At 34.7% G+C, this 18,454-nt stretch overlaps 1 protein-coding gene across 1 annotated transcript in view; it reads right to left on the bottom strand.

Annotated features, from left to right (window-relative positions):
• The window catches only part of MALRD1 (MAM and LDL receptor class A domain containing 1), a 236,253-nt gene that overhangs the window by 195,260 nt on the left and 22,539 nt on the right, over nt 1-18,454 (bottom strand). The window contains exons 8-10 of the mRNA XM_031503816.2: nt 14,454-14,546; nt 9,290-9,497; nt 1,750-1,896 (exon numbers count right to left, since the gene is read on the bottom strand). Of these exons, the coding sequence (XP_031359676.2) occupies nt 1,750-1,896; nt 9,290-9,497; nt 14,454-14,546 (448 nt within the window). The remainder of the gene's footprint in view (nt 1-1,749; nt 1,897-9,289; nt 9,498-14,453; nt 14,547-18,454) is intronic.

Genomic DNA, 18,454 nt, shown 5'->3' with positions numbered 1-18,454 from the left:
TAATGAAGCCAAGGGTTAGGTCCAGCCGCATGTGAATAATGGCATTGCTTTAGCAAGGCTGGCACAAAGAGGGGGCCATTCCAGGTTCCTGTACAAACAGGAATGCTGCATTCCACAGCATGAGGGAAGCTCCCCTCATTGGAATGCAAGGGTACTTCAAAGGACCCTCTTTAATTTGCAGCTCAGGCTCTACTGTAGCCTTGTTAAGATCTTCATTAATCAAAATTTGCTACTGCCCTCCCCAGGAGAGAAGAGAGATGACCACTTTGTGTACTAAAATGAACAGTTGCAACCTGCAGGATGGTGATTTAATATTGGCAAAAACTTGCTCAGATTCTGGAATCCTAATTCTGAAGTTCTGGCTGTGGTGGACACAATGATAGATTGGTACAAAACCACCTCACAAATACCTTTTCAGCTAATTTATACAGAGAATGCAACATTACTGGGCTTGAGAGGTGGGGCATAGTAACCTCCAAATCTGCTTGAGGCTTCAACCTGCAGCAACACTGAAACAAACTTGTAAAAATTCAGGTATCAATGCAACTTAAGTGAAGCAACACATGGCTCCATATAGGTGATTTTAATACGATACTCAGGCTGCCAGCAGCCTTCCTTCTGACACACTGCCCCTCAGATCTCACCAGCACCTATAGCAGAGACAGACACAGGCAGATCAGTGCACCCTTCTGGAGCTTTGAGAGTTGGAAACCTGTAACACAGCAGTGCTTACATAAAGTGCAGTAATGCAGACCCAGTCCCACTATACAGAGAAAATAAAATGAAATATCAAACAGCTGCTGAGAAAAGTGAATAGCAACTTGGGTGCACTTCATCACATGAGGACCAGTGGATAAAATATGACTGATCATTTAGAATCATTCCATAGCATGCACATACATACTTCACCCACTACTGTTTGCTCAGGTGAATTTTAATCCTGGAGTTTCTATACCTTTGAAAGCTTGAGGTGGAATACTTAACATGGCATATTTCTTTAACATGAATATGAAAGAGAAGTGTGGAGGTCTGGTCACAGATAATAAACATAAATAATTAAATGGGCTCTGGACTGTAAGACAGATTTTAATCTTATCTCCACTGGAAGCAGTATGATAGATACATTTTAATAAAATTAAAGACACAGAATACTTGTCAATATTATTTGATATTGAAAACCATGCTTGGCAGTTTTATTTTTATGGATTGGGTAATGTAATATAATTTTCACTTTGTAAAAGTATTTTTAACAGTCCTCTTCTGGAATAAAATGTTTTTTCAGCTGAATACATTGTATGGCAAATATAGGCTGAAGGAAGGACAACTCTTTAAAGGAAATTATACTTACTCTATATTTTTCCAGACAATATAGATTAATTTAATTTTAATATACAAAAAGCTATTTGTCCAAATAATGCTTCCAAAAATGGCCCCTATGTGAATATTGGGCAAGCAATGGTTATGATATACACAAAGTCAGCTGTCAGTTCAAAGATCAGTATCTCAAAAAAACTGCATTAAGTCTCATACCTCAGTGATTATGCCAGCCAAAAATAATGGTTACAAAGACATAGTAACTAGATCACAGCTAAAAAATATTATCTCCAACAGACTGACTTTCTGTAACATACTACCTGTGTTATTTACAGGTAATATGTTACAGAATAATATGTGGCATCCATTTCAAAGCCTGTGACCATTTACAAGTAGGAATTTTCATGACAGAATGAGAAAAATAAGAAGCCTCACCATGCTCCATATTATTTGTATGACCTCTGCCAGGGATTTCTCTGTCACGGGGAGCCTGTCCTTTCATTATGTTCCAGTCAGCATCACCTTTGCTCAGTGGCTTCCATCCACAGAGGTCAGTCTCAAAATCACACAAGGTGTAATTAGCTGTGGTAAGAACATCAGCAACAAGGGATCAATAAGCTGAACTTGATGCAACAGTTTAATGCCACAACTCTGACTGGCTTTTGTACTTAGATGTACTTAGAGTGTTGAAGAAGCAAAAATGTTTTTCAGGTTATTCAGAGGAATAACTAGTTCAAGAATACAGGTAACAGGCTGGGCAGGCCCTCCCTTTCTTAATCAAACTCAGAACCATGAAACAAACTACCTGTAAGAGAATAACCATAGTAAAGACCTGTACATAGGTTGGTGAGCTATTATAAAAATAACATTAAATATTTTTTTAAAGAAGAATTGCACCAGTAATTTAGTTATGAACATGTGAGAAAAATCAAATGCATTTAGGGCTTAAAATATATGGAAAGCAAAGATTAATTAAGCTTTCATTTAATTTTTTTTGAAAATGAGATTTAAACCTATCAATTATTCAGATTGCCTAGAAACTTTTATTGCAAAGTAAAAGACCATTTTCTCAGTTGGTATGGATTAGACCAATTTAAATTGTACAAAATTTTCACACACTTCTACATTGATTGAGTACAAATAAGTATTTGGATAGGAAAGTTTTATACTCAGAGTTTTCTTTTCTGGTCCAGAACAGCTTCCCAAGGCACTACACTTAACTCCTGGGGTCACTTTTTGCAATTACAACCATTATTTTAGAACTGTATTTGTGACTTTCTGCTCCCACAGTACATTTATCTGACCATATCAGCCTCAGGCACGATCATACATATGACTCCAATTTTGAGATTGTAAAAAACCAAAATTAAATGCATCTTTCTTTAAGCACCATTGTAGCAAAGCTAAATAGCAAAAGTTTCCAAGAATATAGAGGTTATTTGAGCAGTTAAATCTTAAGGTACAAAATAAACCACAAATATCAGTGTCTCTTATCTGGCTTCACCATATACATTAAAATTTGATGGTCCATAATTTTCTGTTTAGTACAGTATATATAGTTTAAAATGAAACTTGGTTAACTTATTTGATTAAATTTTCATGCTTTTACAAGGTATCTTTTTAATTAGACTTCAATTGCTAGTACATTATGGTTGAATATGCTAATAGATATCCAAGACTAAGCTGTTTTAGTAATTAATACTATATATAGGCATTTTGCTTTCCTTAGCTAAGCAGTCTTGAGAGAATCAATGTGACACAAAAAGGCAAACATTCTTTGCTTAAATATCTCTTTCTCCTGGCCTCCCTAAACCCCACAAAATGTCTTCTGCATAAACAGCTGACTGCAGTATCTTCACAGTAATACCCAAAAAGACATCCATAAATTACCCTATAGGCATACCAAAGAAAACAAGTTAAAATAATGGTTTAAATATTAAACTAAGATCAAAATAGTACTAATAACTATTATTCTACAGCTCTAAAATATATTTAGCATGGAAACATTTTTTAAATTATTTTTTTTCTGAAGGCATTTGGGACGTCAAGAAGATTTGTTATGCTGATAAAAAGAACAGCTTTTTTGTGTTTAGAGCTCATCACTCATCATGTCCAACAGGAAGAGAGGTGTGGTGAAATCAGCATTTCTTACATTGGTAGCCTGTAGTACAATTTTTTCTAACCCTATAGATATAGAAAGAAATGTATACACATCCATTTTTAGGCTGAATATATAAGCTGAATATATATATAGGGGGAAAAAAAGAGATGTACACACACCAAAACACAATCCCAAATGAAATTGGTTTTGTGCAGTCATTTTTTTCAAACTTTATTCAAGTCTGAACAGAATTATAGAGGTATGAAGAACATTCATGTTGATGCACTTCGGGGTTGTTTTTTTTTTGTTGATGTCCATGGTTGGGTTTAGTTTTTTGATGATGATGATGGCTGGTTTTTTCCTTTTGGGTGGTGGAGAGGAATAGAATATGGTAATGCTCACCACACTTTAGATGCTAAATGTTTTTTTATTACACCTTTCACTTGAAATTTAAAGCTCTAAAAAAGCACCCAATTATGCAGAAACACTGACCACAGTCAGTTACCAAACTCAAGTGTTCCCCCTATGTAGTGTCTGGAAGTGATACTTAAATTTAAAATTGTAAATATGTTATAGAACAGCTTGCTGTCAACTGTGAGTGAAATGCATTTGTCCAAATTAACAGTCAAATCTGATCCCTATTTAATTCTAAAAACTCAAGGGGGTGTTTGTAAATGTTTAATCAAGCTTGAAAGAAAAGTTCTGTGCTTTGGTTAAAACCCAAGTAAGACAGTTTTTCAGTGTGTTTTTTCGTTCCTCAAACATTAAAAAAAATTAAGAAGTGTGCCTATCAAATATTCAACATTTTTTCCTGAACCTTCTGGATTATAGATAATCTTTCACTATCCATAGTAGGAAAATAAGTGACTGCACAGCCTATTGTTTTTGAGTAGTCATGCTGCAGTTAAGTTTGACATAAAACTATTTACTGATATATTATGTCCCTTTCTATTGGAATTCTCAGCACCAGAGCTTATGTTTTATATTTCACTAGGAAGATTTCAATGGATTCAAACTGAAGATAGGTTTTTTGACATTTTGAATGGAAAATTAGCCAGTTTTCTATTTCAGACCGTTATCTTTATAATTCAGCAAAACAGAAATGAAAATAGAAAGGAAACAAAAACTTGCTTCCATTTTAACAGTATGTCAAATTTGATTTTTTTTAACCCATGTGAATACATCAATATATCTTAACTAGTGAAAAAGTAAATTATTACACCATTTCTACAAAATCCAGTGATGAGGCCAGGAAAAAAAATTTGTTCCCCAAAACCTTTTTGAGTTTCAAGAATAAGTGTAGGTTAATGAAGCCATAAAATACACTGAAAAGGTTTTTCAATTAATAGAAAACCATTCCAACATATTAAAAAGAAAAAAAAAAACCAACAACAAACAAACAGCAAAATAAAACAAACAGAACAGAACAAAACATGCTTCCAGAGCACAGAGAGGTTAAATGGGAATGTTTTTTTTTTTTCTTTGACTAGTTTACTTTATTTATCCCATCTCCTCCTGATCCTCCAGGGGTAAAACACAGCAGTTCTGTTAACTAGGCTGGGTTACCAGCCAAGTCATACTGCTTCAGCTTTGCTAGCCTGCAACTGCATAAAAGTTTTCAATCCTGCTCTGAGAGCTCAACCAAATGAACACAAATGGGGACATTCAGCTGGTCTCTCCACCAGGCTGGTATTTCCCTGAACAACAGTACAGAATGAGGAGGGTGCTTCCCTCATTCCATATGGCAACACCTAAGTGTCTTTGGAATTTGAGGTAATAACTATCATTATAAACAGAAACCAAAGAGCCTCTTTGCGATTAATATTTTGTCATTTCTGGCTAACATTTTATGTCATCCCATGAAATGAAGGATTACACATATACCTTCTTTCTGAGTGTCTGTGGACTTTCCCTTTCAGTTTGTGATTAATTTTATTTACCCAGAATTTGTTAAAGGTTTTGTACAGAAATGTCACAGATGGCCACAGATCATCCAGCCTGAACTTCCTCATTTCATAAGTCATTAGGCAGATGACTCATAACTCTCATAGGTGAGATGGCCTCAAACCCTTCTGAAAAGACTCAGCTCCCTTGCTTAGGGTTAAGAGAGGTTAAGAGAATCTCATGTCCCCCCTTGCTCTGCAGAGGTCACATATGCTTGGAGCTGCTCTTGTGAAACACAAAGGCAGTCAGTGCTACACAGTGCTGCTCAGAAGTGAAGTCTGTGAAAATAGCATTGATGTAGCTCCTTGTTCTCCCCATGCACATACCATATCAATGAACAGATACCGACAATTTCAGGCAAATTCAGCATCACAGGAAATGCACAACTGTTTAGTAAAACAAATGTTTCAGACTAAAAAGTGCTCTTTCCACTTTAATGTTGAATGGTAATAAAAATATTTGTGTCTCTGCTCACCTGCTGTGGAAGGTTTCAAGGATTTGCAATTGTAAATTGCTATACTATAAATGAAATTATGTAAAAACTACACAGCTTTAAAATTATACAGGTTTCCTTCATTCTACATATTCCATATTAATAAATTATACAAATCCTATGAAAAGCTGAGACTATTTAAGATAATACTAGAAGTGTTAAATTAAATGCAGAAGCAGTAAAGATGGCTGTTTTAAAAAAGCTTCTAATTAAGATAAATGGAAGTGATCCTCTTTCAGAAATACCTATTGGATGACCCCACCCCACAATAATTTTGAATTTACATGGATGCTGATGAGCAGGTAGTTTCTAGAAAGACTATTCCATCAAAATGTGATACTACTTGAAAATAGCAAGTGCTTCCTAGACTTGTTTACAAGCTGTATTCATGGGTTTATAAGTGTTGTGAAGGTGACATAAATAATGTAAAATAATAATAAGTATAGTATTTAAATATTAGTTATTTGACACAGTATTTAGTACAAAACTTCCTTTATATTGGGTGGGAAATAAAGAAAAGGCATCAGCATGAAAAGGATCTTTATAGTCCTTTAAATTATCCAAGTTTTGCTTCTCACTTTCTGTTTGAATATATTAACTAGGTTTTCATAACTTGCTATCATTCACTGAAATAAAAAATTTAGGAGGGATCACAAGTAAGAGGTTTCAGAAAAGACATAATGAAAATGTAGAATTTAATAGTAAAATCTGTACTTTCATAACTTGTCACTCCATTAGATTCATAGATTTTAACAATTCAAAGATGGTTACTCATATGCGTGTTTCCTAGACAATTTCCTAATTTTTGAGACTTTTAAATTTCATAGACTTAAAAATAAATAAAGAAATATATATATACAATGAGCATAGATTATACCAAATATTAGGAAGCACTGCAAAATGTTTATGTGTTTGTTCTTGTAATAAAATCTGTTATTATAATACTATTCATGACAAATCAACATGACAAAAGAGAAACATTATTTTTAAATTCTTTATTATAATGAAATAAAGAAACTCCTAAAGGAGAGGAATCCTTCACATTAAGTAACAGCTGTCTGCCATTGTTTTTGTGCAGTAGGGGACCTGTCAGCTCTTTCAGTACCTGAGAACACTTGAACAAAGGAAGCTACTGACAATATGTCCAAGGATAGATGCTACAAGACCTAATAAAGGCTAAATCTGGTACATTGTTGTACCAGATAGGAAATTTTACTGAAAATCAATATGAATGAATATAGTGAACTCTAAACATCATGGAGGAGAATATTAAGATCTTGTGGAAAATTGATATAATGTGAATAAAAGAACAAAGAATAAAAATAAATAAGAACTTTTTTTTTTACACCTTTTTTTCTCAATACAGTGGAAAGTGTCTAAAATATTAATCTTCTAAGCTGACCAAAATGCTGAGTAGCTATATTCCATTAGGGCCCTCTTTCCTGAAAAGGAGTGTGGGAAGCATGCAAGACAATATTATCCATTAAAATGGGTCAACTTTAACAATAATTATTGCTATTGTAAAGATCACACACTTTTGTGTGCTCTTTTCTTCTCAGCCAGTAGTCAGAGAAATAAGCAACTACTATTGGTACTTATACTTCACAAAATAACCTTTTTCCACCCTCTTTTTGGAGGATGAATGTACTTTTGTGCACTCCAATGAAATGATACCTCTTCAAACTGTGAATATTTCAACACATAGTTAAGCAAACAATGCCCAATTCCACAGAAAAACCAAAGTTAATTGCAGAAGCAGCAGCAGAGAATGGAGCACTACACAGAGCTATTGAAGAACATTTGCGACTGGTTGTGGCTTTCATCATTCCTTGTCCAAGCATCCTAACTCTGGAGATTCCACAAAGGACAATGTTATGGCCATCAGGTCATTTTGTGCCAAATCTCAATTTTTTTCTGACCCATCAGCATCACCATAATGGAAGAAATATTCCCAAAAATTCTACTGTTATCTTTGAAATCCTGACTAGATCTAGGTAATTTGTAATCTTTTGGGTTACCTAGCATCAATGTCTGAGGCATAACCCTTTAAATGTTTGGAGTTATCTTAATTTTCACCATGTGTAGTATGATTAAAAGCTCCCTTCAACTATGACAATTATTTTTCATCATCTTTTGAAATCTAAAAATTATTCTTTTTTATTTCCAGTTGCTCTACACCACAATTCTCTTTCATTGTTATGAAGTGGGGTCATTGAATTGCTGAGAAATAAAGTCCAGCTTTGAAAATACAATTAACTTTCACTCCATTCCTCCAAAAGACCTTACAAGGACTCTCCATACTCCTACCAGTGGATGCCGGACAGATACAGAGTTAGCAGCAGAGGGTCAAGCCTTGTAAAAATCAAAAGGAGTTCTCGGAGAGGGAACCCTTACAGACTTTAATGTTTGCTTAGATTCTACCCAGAGATAAAACAGTATGTACTTTCTATTTAAAATGTTATTTCAGCATATGCACATATTAGTTGTTTCAGAGATAGTTCCCACATGGTTATTTAAGTAATTGAAAAAAATTCAGTATTCATATTGTGAGTTAAAAAGATGGCTTGCAGTCACAAATATTTCCTGAAGTCTCACCAAGGAATTAGAAAATAAAACATTATCAGTGTTTTTAATCCTGCTACCTTGAGCAATACACAAAAATTTAATTGGCACATCCCAGTAGCAATATATATCATCACCAGTATCTTAAATATGTACACATTTTTTTATGTTAAACACATATTTAAGTATTACTACCACAGGCAAACATACATACTTATGCATGCCCTATAATATTAATTTTAGAAATGATAGGGTCCGTAAAGACATTTTCACATAGAGGTCTAAAATTCAGAATTATTACAGACATTTTTCAGTAATTTTAATTTTTTTCTTTTTACTCTTCATTGTACACAAGAAACTGTGGCTTCTAAACAAACTTACCTTCAGCTGCAAATATAATGAAAATGTAGCTTCCGGACTACATTTTTGTGGTGATTTGTATCATAGTGCAAATATAATTTCATTTAATAAATTTTCTGACAGTAATTCACAAACGCTCTAAAAAACTGTAGAAAACTGTTTAGAGAACAAATCCCAATGCAGATTTCACTCCCTTGCAAATTAGGTTTATAGAAGTCATACACAGGGAATATATTTAAGCAAAAATACAGTAAATGTTGTATTTCAGCATATTATTAAACAAATTACTAGCTGTATCTAAAACATGATAATGAGGCCAGACAGAGGAACACAAAGCAACGGAAAGAAGAAAATGCAATGAACAATTCTTTTGACCTGTATGTCATTAAATATTCTGGGGAAAAGAAGCCATATAAATTTCAAATTTTTTTTCTAGTGATTGGTTGAATTGAAGCATTTAGGTTTCCCTGCACTCCTCAGCAGGCTGGCCCTCTAAAGAAATGGGATTCACTCACAGAAGCTGGCTGGGTCCTCATCGCTGCCATCAGGGCAGTCCGGGTGAGAGTCACAGGCTGATCCAGGGGCCTTGAGCTGCCCAGCCCTGCAGGGGGATTCTTCCAAGGAGCAGGAACCTGCTGGCTCTGATTGTGCAGTATCCAAGAGCTGGATGCTATTCAGGCAGATGAAGCCTGCCCTACTCTGGAGTGTTCCTTTAAACACAAGCTGACAATTGTTACAATTAAAATACTTGCATTAACAGTGGAGGAAAACTGATTTTTATTTACACAATACAGTTTTAGAGGCAAAAAGTACTTCGTAATTTCCATTGCAAAACTGTGATAAATTTCAGACCAGAACCTGAATTTTTTTATGGCTGTCTTGGGCTGAAATTATGGAAAATTTTAAGCTGAAGTTTGATGAATTCCAAGAGTGAAGTTAAAAAGAAAAAAAGACTATTTTAAAGAAAAACTACCAGTCTCATAAACCTTTAGAGTAATGTCCCTGTGCTTTAGAAAGGTGTCCTGAATTTTAAGATCCTAAAGACTCCATCTTCCTTTCTGAACTGTCTTCAAAACCTCATTTTGCAGATCTCCAAGAGAAAATTTCCAGTTACAGGTGTGTAAATTGGGCTGGGGAATGTCCTCAGATACCAGTTGGAATAGCAGAGCTTAACAACTGAAAACTGTTTCACCATTTAAAAGAGAGGTGAAAGTGAAAGTGGTGAAAGCAAAAGTTGTGAAAATGAAAGTGGCGAAAGTCAAAACAAAAGTAGAGAAAGTGAAAGTAGTGAAGGTGAAAGTGAAAGTTGTGAAAGTTGTGAAAGTGAAAGCCAAAGTCGTGAAAGCAAAAGTGAAAGTTTTGAAAGTGCTGAAAGTATTGAAACTGCTGAAAGTGGTAGTGGTGAAATTGAAAGTGAAAGTAGTGAAAGTAGCAAAAGTGAAAGCGAAAGGCGTGAAAGTAAAAGTAATGGTTGTGAAAGCAAAAGCTGTGAAAATGAAAGTGAAAGTAGTAAAAGTAGTGAAAGAAAGTAGTGAAAGAAAAGCAGAAAGAGAAAGAAGTGAAATTGAAAGCAGAAGTAGTGAAAGCAAAAGTTGGAAAGTAGTGAAAGGGAAAGCAAAAATTATGAAAGCAAAAGAAGTGAAAGTGAAAGCGAAAATTGTGAAAGTTGGGAACGTAGAAGTGTTGAAAGTGATGAAAGTGGTGAAAGTGCTGAAAGTTGTGGCAGTGGTGAAAGTGGTGGAAGTGGTGAAAGGGATGAAACTGAAACAGAGTAAAAACTTAACAAAGTAAAAATCCATTTTGATTTAAGTAAAATGTACCTCTTCGAGCTTATTAACATAGGTAAAATATGTTGTTTAGTCTAATAACTACAGCACTAGCAAAATTGTCCTAGCTAAGGAAGAGATAAGAAAGACTCCTCAAATCTTAAAACAGACAAAGCAAATAACCCAAGAGTTCTTTCTGTACTTTCTAAAAAAAACTAAGTAGAAGTGTAACAAGCGGTAAGTGTAACACAAAATCAACAAAATAAACATACATGAATCTATTATAAAATTCTACATATATAAAAATTACCCAAAAACATAAAGATCAAGAGTTCTCAAAAGTGCACATATCCATTTAAAAAAAAATATCCCCACATGCATCCACAGTGCTGTAAATAAACATACCATTCCCTACAAATCTTTATTAAAATTGTAGCTTTAATTTTTCATCCTCGTTTCAAAAGCGGTGAAAGCGGTGAAAGTGAAAGCAAAAGAGATTAAAATGAAAGTGTGAAAGTGAAAGTTGTGAAAAAGAAAATGAAAGCTGTGAAAGCAAAAACTGAAAACAAAAGCGAAAGTAATGATGACAAAAGTGAAAGTGAAAGCAGTGAAAACGAAAGTTGTGAATACTAAAGTAAAAGTGAAAGCTGTGAAAGCGAAAAAGTGACAGTGCAAGTGAAAGTAGTGAAACCAAAAATGAATATGTAGGCTGTGGAAGCGAAAGTGAAAGCAAGAAAAGTAAAGAAACAAAATTGAAAATGAAAGTAGGGAGAGCAAAAGCAAAAGTGAAAACTGTGAAACTGAAAGAAGTGGGAGAAAAGTGAAAGTAGTTGAAACGAAAGTGAAAGCTGCAAAACTGAACGTGAAAGCAAAAGAATTGAAACAAAAACTGAAAGTAGTGAAACTGAAAGCAAAAGTAGTGAAACCAAAAGTTAAAGTACTGAAAGTGAAAGTGAAAGCAAAAGAATTGAAACCAAAAGGGAAAGTAGCAAAATCAAAAGTGAAACCAATAGAGTGAAAGTGAAAGCAATGAAAGTGAAAAAGAATGCGAAAGTAGTGGAAGCAAAAGAAGTGAAAGCAAAAGCAGTGAAAGCAAAAGTAAATGCTAAAGCTATGACAGTTGGGAATATAAAAGGCTTGAAAGAGGAGGAAGTGGAAAAAGTGAAAACTAAATTTGCAAAAATGAAAGCAAAACAGTGAAACCAAAAGCAAAAGTAGTGAAAGCGAAAGTGAAAGCAAAATAACTGAAACAGAAAGTTAAAGTAGTGAAACAGAAAGTGAAAACAGTGAAAGAGAAGGTGAAAGTAGTGAAACCGAAACTGAAAGCAGTGAAATTGAAAATGGAAGTAGTGAAACGGAAAGGGAAAGTCGTGAAACTGAAAGAGAAGGCAAAAGAACTGAAACCGAAAGTGAAAGTAGTGAAACTGAAAGCAAAAGTGGTGAAACCGAAAGAGAAACTAGCAAAACCGAAAGTAATGAAAGTGAAAATTACTTCAAAAGCAGTGAAAGCTAAAACAGTAAAAGCAAAAGCAGTGAAAGCAAAACTAAATGCTCAAGCTGTGAGAGTTGGGAATAGGAAAGGCTTGAAAGAGGAGGAAGTGGAGAAAGTGAAAACTAAATTTGTGAAACTGAAAGCAAAAGTAGTGAAACCAAAAGTGAGAGCACTGAAACAAAAAGTGAAAATAGTGGAACCAAAAGTGAAATTACAGAAAGTGAACATAATGAAACTGAAAGTGAAAGTAGTGGAACCGAAAGTGAAAGTAGCAAAATCGAAAGTGAAAGTGACAGTAATGAAAGTCAAAATTTCTGCAGAAGTAGTGAAAAGTAAAACAGTGAAAGTAAAAGCAGTGAAAGCAAAAGTAAATGCTAAAGCTGTGACAGTTGGGAATATAAAAGGCTTGAAAGAGGAGGAAGTGGAGAAAGTGAAAGCTAAATTTGTGAAACTGAAAGCAAAAGTAGTGAAACAGAAAGTGAAAGTGGTGAAACCGAAAGTGAAAGCAAAAGAATTGAAACCAAAAATGAAATTAGTGAAACAGAAAGTGAAATCAAAATAATTGAAACTGAAAGTGAAAGTAGCAAAATCGAAAGTGAAAGCAATGAAAGTGAAAATGAATGTGATAGTAGTGAAAGCAAAAGCAGTGAAAGCAAAAGTAAACGCTAAAGCTGTGACATTTGGGAATATGAAAGGCTTGAAAGAGGTGGGAGGGCAAAAAGTGAAAACTAATTTTGTGAAATTGAAAGCAAAATTAGTGAAATCGAAAATGGAAGTAGTGAAACATAAAGCGAAAGTAGTGAAACAAAGTGAAAGCAAAACAATTGAAACTGAAAGTGAAAGAACAGAATCTGAAAGTGCAAGCAAAAGAATTGAAACTGAAAACGAAAGTAGCAAAATCGAAAGTGAAAGTGATGAAAGTGAAAATTACTGCAAAAGTAGTGAAAGCGAAAACAGTGAAAGCAAAAGCAGTGAAAGCAAAAGTAAATGCTCAAGCTGTGACAGTTGGGAATATGAAAGGCCTGAAAGAGGAGGAAGTGGAGAAAGTGAAAACTAAATTCATGAAACTGAAAGTTAAATAGTGAAACCAAAAGTGAAAGCGGTGAAACAGAAAGTGAAAGTGGTGAAACCGAAAGTGAAAGTAGTGAAAGTGGTGAAACCAAAAGTGAAAGTAGTCAAAGGGAAAGCGAAATCACAAGATGTGGAAATGGAAGTAAAAGTCATGATTGTGAAAGTGAAAGCTGTGAACATCAAACCAAAAAAGGTGAAAACGAAAGTGAAATTTCTGAAAGTGAAAGCTGTGAAAGTGAAAGTTGTGGGAGCAAAAGTGAGAGTAATAAAAGTCAAAGTGAAAGCAAAGTGAAAATGAACGTGGATTGAAAGCAAAAGTTAAAGCAAAAGTAGTGAAAGTGAAAGTGGTGAAAGTGAAATGGAAAGTAGTGAAAGTGAAAGCAATGAAATCGAAAGTGACAGTTGTGAACCTTAGGATGTGAATGTCGTGAAAATGGTGAAAGTGGTCTAAGTGGTGAAAGTGAAAGCAGAAGTTGTAAAAGCGAAAGTGAAAATATTGAAAATGAAAGTGAAAGTGAATGCTTTGAAAGCAAAAGTGAAAGCTAAATAAGTGAAAACGAAAGTGAAAGTAGTGAAAACAAAAGTGAAAGATAAAGTGGTGGAAGAGAAAGTAGAAGTAGTGGAAGTGAAAGTGAAAGCAAAAGTGATGAAAGTGAAAGAAACCAAAGTTGTGAAAGCGGAACTTGTAAAGTCGTGCACATGAAAGCAGATGTTTAATTATTTTTAGATACTACAGATAACTTAATTACACATCTACTTTTTTATTCAAAGTCGCCCTGTGGGAAAAGGAGAGACAGGCAACAACACACCCTTAGAAACTATTAGCTTACTGAAATGCATTAATTCTAACATCTGTCAAAACATCAATTCCTGCAGTAGGCTTAGTTTTTGTCCTTTCATAGAGATTATATTTTCAGCTGATTGCTGAAACAGTAAAATATGGTGGTTATTTACAGAACTACAAAAAAAACCCCCAAAACAAACCTGTAAATGGAAAGTCACTTAAAATGGTAATGTGTAAATTAATATAAAAATTAAGTAGCTGAAATTTCAAAGAAAAGGTATCTTCCTTGGTAATTCCTGAGTTGGACTCAGATGACTAATTAGAATCAGATGAGATTTGTATTCATTTTCTTGCATATTATTCAAGTGCAGCAGCATCTGTACGTCATGTTTGTAGATGTTTGTAGATGTTTTCTTGAGCTACAGACAGAAATTCACTCATACTGAAGCAATAAAAAAAAAAGCAAGACATTCAATATACACACAATTTTAACTAATTTTTAGGCTTCCTAAAACAATGAAGTAAAGGATCTTCAAAAATTGAGCACATGCCTTTTTCATTCATACCTTTGTATTTTCTAGCCCTATTGGTAGCTGTATATTCACTTTGACAAATTCCTTCTTAGTCAAGATGCTGGTTTCCCACAAGAGATGCTCCTCCTGTAAAATGTAGAAAACAATGTTATAAAGATAATTTTTTTTCCTTCAGGAGTTGAGGCCGTTTTTTATCCATCTTTTCATCTCCCAGACAAACAACCACTATATACAAAATTACTCTATGTGAAAAAATACAGCTTCTCATATTCATTTACAATCTTTGCACTGAGGTCCATTGAAGAGAGGGAAAACAACACATATTTACTGTGACTAAACAGACTAATAATATATTTATCAGGAGTTGAATTGGCAGAATTAATGTCAATTAATATGTAAATTAAGCCATGTTATTGCTGAATTTAACAATATGTTTCCATGGTGTTCTCCACATAAGCTTCTTTTTCATAAATAACTGCTTATATTATTGTTGTGTATTTAATTAGATTTAATTGTCTTAGAACTGAAGTTTGGGTCTACCAAAATTACCCAATCAATTGTGCTAAAAACAGTTTTTTATTTTTTTAATCTGTAAAGCAAGCACACAGAGTACAATCTAACAACTTTTACTCATGACCCGAGTTACCTTAATCCTCCCATTTTAATTCAACCTCCTAAGGGTAACAGGAAGAAGGTATGGTAAGACTGTCTTTATGCAAGCACTGCAAGCCCTTTTGGTTCAATAATCTGACAAAAGTATCTCATGCTCACTCTGCTTCTGGTCATGATCCCACTTGGAGCATACTGAGGCATAAAGGCAGCGGAAATTTGAACTTTATATACCCACACAAAACCTTTTCAAGAAGCAGTTGCAAAACAGAGCAAAACTAAAAAGACAAGAAAAACCCACAGGATAAGTTAATATAAGCTATACATACAGACAGACTTATCATTAAAAATATCAATATTGAGACTACTTTTAGGAAGCTGCAAAGTATTTATCATACCATTTCCACAAAGGCTATTACAGAATTAGTGGCAGTTCAGAAAAAGATGCAAAGCAGGATAAGAGAAATGGAAAGTCTCTTGTATGATGAGAAATTGAAAGTATAAAAACAATATCTTACAGGAGATTAATAAAAAGGGTTATGATAGGCATGTGAAATGTTATCAATACGATATACATGGACAGTTATATTTTTGCTGTTTTATAATATAAAAGAGAGGAGAAAAGTGTTGTCTACTGCTTGATAGGCTGTGAGCCAGCAGAAGAACATTGAAATTATTTGTGATGTGCAGAAAATTACTGCTCTTTTTTTACCAAGGCCATTCTGATATATTATAAAGCTGGAAGATTAAATTCCCATTGAACATGTGTTCAAAGATCACAAAAAAAAAAAAAAAAAATTGATAACTGCAAAACAGGGCCAAGGCAACACACTAATTTCAAACACTCAATGACAGACAAAATCAAATTGGATAAAGCACATGGCATACTTGATTTCAAAAATAAAAGTCAGCTGTAAGTTTCTACATTAGTACAGGATGTATTTGTTCACTTCTTTACATTACATATTCAGCAAAAGTCTTTCAATATTGAGAACACCTCATTCTGTGTAAAACTTGCTTCATTTTACTAAACAATTCCGCTTCTAAAGGAAATCTATCAGCCTACATTAGGCACACATGAGACACAGAAAAGGATGATGTACTAGGAACCATAGGCTGTGGTTAAATCTCTGTTCTTATTTAACATGCTCCCCACCACCTGCATGTACAAACCCTTTAAACACATTTGTATATCTTTTGGGAAGCACTGCATTTGCTGTGTATTTCACTGGATGCACCTCAATATTATAATTTTGTTCACATTCAGATAACAGCTTAGAAACCCATTCCCATGACCATTTTTCTCCCAAACTAATTTTACTACAAATAGCTTGTAGCAGTAAACCTGAGTTTTCTGCACAGTAGCTAGACATTCTGGGATTTTTATTTACACTGAAAGCTGTAAGTCACCTCAGATGAAACAATATTTTAAGCGGATTTTACCCCGTGATTTTATACAGCTCTAATAAGTCAACAATAATTTCTCTTCCTCATAATACTTGTAGTATTCACACTGCTTATCATATTCTTCCACCTCCTTGCTCCAAATAGGTTAACCCCTCTAGCACATTCCTTGTGTCACTAGTTTTTTTCTAAAATATGGAAGGTGTTGTTTTTCCAATAGTTTCCTTCCAGATTTATTTTGGTGATGCAGGGGAGCAGTTGCTCAAGACAACTTTATTCCCCTTACTATATATTACTATCACTAAACAACCTTTTGTAAAGCTAAAATGGAAAAGAATTGTTCCTTTTCCCAAAAATGTTCTGGGTTTTTTTTTTGTTTGTTTGTTTGTTTTTTTCTGAGATAATGCTGCTCAGATTTGAAGAATGGAAGAGAAATCACAACTTTTTATATTTTGTCACTACTTCTCTTTTCAGAGTGTAATTTGCAACAAAGGCTTATTTTCTCTCCCACAATGATTAATCAACTTTATCTTCTGCAGAGGAGTGTACTCACATGACTTTTGCAAGTGTTGTTCAACAGATAGAAAAATTTTAGTGCATGAGGATACAAATATACTTGCATGTATAAGCATTAGTTGAAATTATCTTTTATTGCTTAATTTCTGTATTTTTCAAAGCCGTATAAGATGTAAAGATTAAGACAATAAAAGGAAGAATAAGCCCATTACTTAAGAGGAGTAAAAAGCAATTAATAAACATCAAGTGGTAGACTCAACATTATATTATTTGGTTTCTATTTTTGCCAAAAATGTTAAAATTTATCTGTCAGTTAACAGACAGTGAATTTTGTTAATTGAATGTACAAACTGGGGAATGAGATCCTGGAAAGCAGTGACATGGAAAGGGACCTGGGAGTCCTGGTCAATGACACAGTGAACATGATCCAGCAGTGTCCTGGCAGCCAGGAGGAACAGCCCTGTCCTGGGGGGCATCAGGCACAGCATGGCCAGCTGGGCAAGGGGGGGATTGTCCTGCTCTGCTCTGCACTGGGGCAGCCTCAGCTCGAGTGCTGGGAGCAGTTCTGGGTACTACAAAATAAAAAAGAGATTAAGTTGTCAGAGTGTCCAAAGGACGGCCATGAGGATGGTGGAGGGCATTGAGGGGAAGCCATGTGAGGAGCAGCTGTGGCCTCTTGGGCTGTTCACCATGGAAGAGACTGAGGGAAAACATCATTGGAGTCTACAACTTCCTCATAGGGGAAGAGGACGGTCAGGCACTGATCTCTTCTTTGTGCTCACCAGTGACAGGACCTGAGGAAATGGCCTGAGGTTGTGTCAGGGAGGCTTATGGTGGATACTAGACAAAGTTTCTTCCCCCTGAGGGTGGCTGGGCACTGGAACAGCTCCCTAGGGATATGGTCACAGCACCAAGCCTGACAGAGCTCAAGAAGCATATAGACCATGCTCTCAGACACATGGTGTGACACCTGGGGTGTCCTGTGTAGGGCCAGGAGTTGGACTTCAATTATGCCAGTGTGTACCTTCCAACTCAGGACATTCTATAATTCTGTGAATATTTTATGTTAGTTGAACAGTTAATATTGCTAAATGAGAATTCAAATATGGACCAGAATAGACAAATAATGTTAAAAATACATATAAGCCAGACATACTAAAACTGGAATGGAATCACAAGCTTTTAAGTAAAGATTGCATACTGGAAAGAATATTTTACTATCAACAGCAAGCTCTGAGAAACTTAGGAGAATGTGTTGTTAATTAGATAATTGGGAGAACAAAGGACACATATGGCAGCTAAGGATAAGTACAGTATGTAATTATAGCCAAGATGCTGAACAACACTTAAGAAACTGGAGCAAATTGCTAGCAACCTTATAAGCTAGAGAAATAGAAACTGAGAAACCTGTATTAGCTGCTTCTGATGAGAAGAAAATTATGTTTAGCAGTGTGGTATTTTTTATCATCATAAGCAGACTTGAAAATTATTTACTTCACTGTATT

This window comes from Lonchura striata, chromosome 1 (assembly GCF_046129695.1).
Source record: "Lonchura striata isolate bLonStr1 chromosome 1, bLonStr1.mat, whole genome shotgun sequence".
Lineage (NCBI taxonomy): Eukaryota > Metazoa > Chordata > Aves > Passeriformes > Estrildidae > Lonchura > Lonchura striata.
This window is presented reverse-complemented; position numbering and strand designations above follow the sequence as displayed.